This window comes from Telopea speciosissima, chromosome 10 (assembly GCF_018873765.1).
Source record: "Telopea speciosissima isolate NSW1024214 ecotype Mountain lineage chromosome 10, Tspe_v1, whole genome shotgun sequence".
Classification (NCBI taxonomy): Eukaryota; Viridiplantae; Streptophyta; class Magnoliopsida; order Proteales; family Proteaceae; genus Telopea; species Telopea speciosissima.
In genome coordinates this window covers 40037180-40042193 of record NC_057925.1, presented here as the reverse complement: position 1 = coordinate 40042193, position 5014 = coordinate 40037180, and the positions used below count along the sequence as shown (strand labels likewise).

The window sequence follows — 5014 nt, the reverse complement described above, 5'->3', positions numbered from 1 at the left end:
GAGATTCGCGATTCCTTATTCGCTTTCTGCTTTAAGGAAAGCGACTGTTTAGTACTTCACTCTTTACTGAAAATAGTCTTCGTCGAACATCGACGTTGGAACGGAGTTGTGTTCGTTCTTCCGGTCTTTGGAGTTCTGCTTCAGGAATTCAAGGAGATCACATCATCTGATTTCTCCTTCTGCAAAAGTGCAAAATTGGGTGGATCATTGATCAGGTGGAAGCTAGTTCCTTAACGCTCCGTGACGATCACAGAATTGTAGGTCTTTTCTACAGAAATTCGATCTCAATTCGAAAAGTTATTTGTTGGTTTTGAGTATCTGTGAACAAGATGATCTGCTCAGTCAAGCAATCAACTGCTGCCCTTGGCGTTCCCGATCTCTTACGGCTACGGCCCAAGGCATCAGGACTGCGTCCGCAATACTGTTTGCTTCCATCTATGCCAGCGCCAAAAGGCTCCAACTCCATCTTCTCTGCTCGGAAACCCCTGTATGTTTCATCCGTCGAAGCTTTTGGATCTTCAGAGGCTGTCAGCCCTCGCAAGCCTATTTTCGAATGCAAAGCCGCTGAAGCTGATCAATCACAACCACTGGATGCCAATGTCGAACTACCTGACAAAAAGGCAGCCACTGGTCCGAATCTGAAAATCGGTTTCTATTTTGCGACTTGGTGGGCTTTGAACGTTGTCTTCAACATATACAACAAGAAGGTCCTCAACGCGTATCCGTTCCCCTGGCTCACCTCCACACTGTCTCTCGCAGCGGGATCGCTGATTATGTTGGTATCCTGGGTTTTGCGGATTGCTGAAGCCCCTAAAACTGACTTGGACTTCTGGAAATCTCTCTTTCCGGTAAAGAGAAAAGGGTTGTTTTGGTGTCTTAAGGGGTATAGATTCTTTCGTTTCGTTTATTCCTAGGGAGTTTGGTCTTAATGTTCTCTCGCTGGTTTGTGTTCTGTAGGTTGCGGTGGCACATACCATCGGACATGTAGCTGCGACTGTGAGCATGTCGAAGGTTGCGGTTTCGTTCACTCACATCATCAAGAGTGGTGAACCTGCTTTCAGCGTCTTGGTTTCGAGGTTTCTCTTGGGTGAATCTTTTCCCGTGCCGGTGTATCTGTCGCTTGTGCCAATTATTGGTGGTTGCGCTCTTGCCGCTGTCACAGAGCTTAATTTCAACATGATAGGTGAGAAAGATTATATTTTTTTCTTCTAAGAATTGGAATTTCGTTCAACCTCCCCTTCCACCCGAGATTCTTGCTCTTCTAAGTTGTGAATGAAGTCCATGTTATGTATTTGTTTTTCTGGGGGTGCCTTCTATATGGGGTTTTTGGGGGGCTGCCTTTCTTCACCTTCTTATTGTTGTAAGTTCTCTGAATTATAAATTTTGGTCGTTTAACGTTGTTAGGGTTTATGGGGGCTATGATATCAAATCTGGCGTTCGTGTTTCGAAACATTTTCTCGAAGAAAGGGATGAAGGGAAACTCAGTCAGTGGCATGAACTACTACGCTTGTCTGTCCATTTTGTCTCTGGTGCTTCTCATACCCTTCGCGATTGCAGTGGAGGGTCCGCAACTGTGGGCATCGGGCTGGGAAACATCTCTCGCACAGATTGGACCCCAGTTGATTTGGTAACCGCGAGAGCTACCGACCTCTTCTTTGTCTGTATTGTATATCTGTGCTGCTGCTTTGTCTGTGTATACTTGACTGTTTGACATGATTATCAGTTGTTTTTCCTTCGTCTTGATACTAATCCCTTTATTTATATTGAACCACTTTGGTTCTCGAGCAAAAATCACTAGTGTCAAATCTAAAATGGTTGTCAAGCAGTGATCTTCTAAATTCTAATGTAGTAGTGGTAGCAGGGGAAGAACAATTTACTTATTGAATGACTTTTTGACATTAACCAAAGACAAAATATTTTTTGAATATTGGTTGGGGGTATTTTAGAGGAACCCTAGTCTTACAAATTTGAGTTATGATGTTGAATGTTTTGAATATGCACATGATGAGAGTGTGCTACCTATCCCTCCTAGAGATCGGCGACATCTGATTGGGTGATTATAATCATTTACTTATTGTCATTGTTCAAATTTGTTCCTTAAGTTAAAACTTATCGAAGGTAGGATTAATGGGGCTTCTAAATATGTCTGGCATCCAATTTTTTACTTAGACAACTTTTAACTTAATGAACAATTTTAAATTTCAGGGCACAGTAGTCTGAATATGTCTGGCATCCAACTTTTGAAGTTTTAGTGAAAATATTTGACTGTAAATCTTTATATTGCTGAATTGTTGTCACACTTCCCGTATAATTCACCGAAGTTTCTTAGTTACTCTGCATGGCCTCCTAACTTTCTCATTTTGCCACGCTCTGTGTTTTACAAATGTCAATTCATAAAGCATGTTCCATCTGTCTTCTTTTGACCAAGTGTGAATAATTGTGGAACCAATGCTGGTTTCTTTATTAATGAAGTATGTTTCATCCAATCTGTTGGCCTCATATTCGTTTTTTGTTCTTAGCTGTTAATTTCAAGTCTTTAAATTTCTTTTCTCCCTCGACATCTTACTAAAAAAGAACGATTTTTGTGGCTGTGTGGCTCTGAATTATAGGTGGTTGGTGGCACAAAGTGTGTTCTATCACTTGTACAATCAGGTTTCATACATGTCCCTGGATGAGATCTCACCCTTGACGTTTAGCGTTGGAAACACGATGAAGCGAATTTCTGTCATTGTCTCCTCCATCATCATCTTCCGGACACCTATCCAACCCGTCAATGCTCTTGGAGCTGCCATTGCAGTCTTCGGAACCTTCCTTTATTCCCAGGTGAATTAGCAGTCTCTTATTGATGAATTGATTATGACTGGCAAAAAAATTGTTAATAGTTTTATTGTCCAATTGGACTAAAATGCCTTTGGCAAAGAAAAGGACAAAATGCCCTTTTAATACTTTTTCAATGTGAATTGTCTTACCAGGTAAGTGGACAAAATAATATTTGTTTGTATCCTTTGATGCCACTAGGTGGTATAAAAGAGATTTCAAGAGAAAATACTACAATCCTTCTAGTGAACCATGCTCCTTTGGGGCTAACTAGACATTATAATAAATACACTGGTTCAATCAATGCATTTATTCTTTTTTATTTCGTGGTCCATTTTCAAGTTACATAAAGTCCACTGCACCACACTATTGTAAGCTAGGGTTTCATATTTATAACACATTCATTTAGTTTTGGATGCCCAAATAAACAGTAGATATGATTGACCAAACTACTATATAGACTAACATGTAGGATCAGCTTTACTAATTCCATTCACCATTTGAAATGCAATGAGCATCAGAGCATACTTTCCTAATCCCCCCCCCCCCCCCTATACAGGCATGATCTATGCTGCTTGTTGATGTATGTTATTTTGTACTTGTGCAGGCTAAATAGTAGGGTTACGGGAGCAAGAAACTTGGCTTGTTTCCTTAAATCAGTGTGAAGGAGAAAGATGGTCTTGTTGAGATTGCTGAAGCTGTTGATAATAGTTATTTGATGGCCCAAGAATATTGGGATTTTGGTCGGTTGGCCAACAGAGTTTTTTCTTGTAGATAAAATAAGAAAGATTAATAGTAATTGTATTACTAAACAGGTGGATACATAGGTAGTAATTTCTTCTTTTTCCTTTTCTGGTTTGTGGGATTTTGGACAAAGCCTTTTGTTCAGTGAAAAATTAATAAACTCCAGAGATGTGCCTTTTTGAGGGAATTAATAAATTTGTTTTGGTGATTCATTCACATTCAAATTATCTGTATCTATTTTCAATCCTAGCTGCTTGATAATTATTATGGAAATGTATGACCCAATGGTATGTTCACTGATAGGTTCGCTTACATTAATTAAAAAAAAACTGATGGAGTTCCTTGTTTCCTTTCAAGTGTGGTTCTCTTATGTCTATACCAGTGTAATTGGCAGGATGTATCAGTTCCAACATCATCTAGTTGAGGTGTCTGGCTTTTGAGAGGCCAGATTCCTCTTGTGCCCTGCTATGTCCGGACATGTACATTGCCCTCTGCAATACATCTAAAACTTGTTTGGTTTGCACCCCCCCCCCCTTTTTTTTTTTTTGGGGGGGGGGGGGGGGCGGCGGGGGAGGAGGGATCCTAACTTCTAAGCATTTTATTAAGCAAAACAAACCAGCTTCACTGCTTGATGGGCACTTGATTCACATATTCTGATCTGTAGTAGGTCATTCTGAAATAAATTCTCTGGATTTGACTAATTTATACCGTGGGTTCTTAAAAGTTTGGGAAGTAAATCTGCTATGCTACTAAGTCTGGATCGTCGCCTGTTAAACCTGTACAAAAAAAAAATGCAGGCTAATTTGAATTTTTGGTTGAAGTTCCAAAACTCGAGGTCAAAGGTACCAGTACCTTGTGGAGCGTTGAACGAATGGTCGATATAAATGTTGTAATGTAATGTCCGCATCCTTGTATTAATATTTTTCCGTTAACTTTGGTTGCCAACAAGTGCATCACTGGTCTAACTTGACGATCGATAAACAATAAAACAACTTATATTTGTAATATAGGGGCATTTAGGTAATTATATCAACTCATAAAAAATTGAGTAGTGACAAAGTGAAATAATTCTTAGGATCAATAAATTATTGAGAAGAACCTTAAAACGAAACCTATACAACTGACGAAAGTCGATTCCGAATTTCCTAGACAAAATTTTGATCAAAACAGTAAGAACAATAGGATAAAGAAATTTAGTCCTCAAAAACTAGCAAATTAGAGTCTTAGCCCAGCTGATTGTTACTTAGGCAATTTAAGTGGGAGGTTCTAGGTTCAAATCCCCACTCATGTATACTTTTATATATACATAAAAGTTTAAATAAGTTAAATAAAAGACATGTGATGAGGTGGAAATTCAACTTTAAAAATAAATATGCATGTGGGGCCCACCTAAAATGGTAGTCACGTGGCACACTGACATATGTTGCATGTTCCATGCATACAATAGTTGGAG

General features: G+C 39.3%; 1 protein-coding gene across 1 annotated transcript; it reads left to right on the top strand.

The window, feature by feature from the left end:
• The first annotated feature begins 224 nt into the window (after positions 1-224).
• Positions 225-3788, top strand: LOC122643953 (glucose-6-phosphate/phosphate translocator 1, chloroplastic-like). Its single transcript, XM_043837530.1, has 5 exons — positions 225-848; positions 958-1183; positions 1405-1627; positions 2610-2823; positions 3425-3788. The coding sequence occupies exons 1-5, from the start codon at positions 330-332 to the stop codon at positions 3431-3433; spliced, it is 1191 nt and encodes a 396-aa protein (XP_043693465.1). The 5' UTR covers positions 225-329; the 3' UTR covers positions 3434-3788.
• Positions 3789-5014: the final 1226 nt, after the last annotated feature.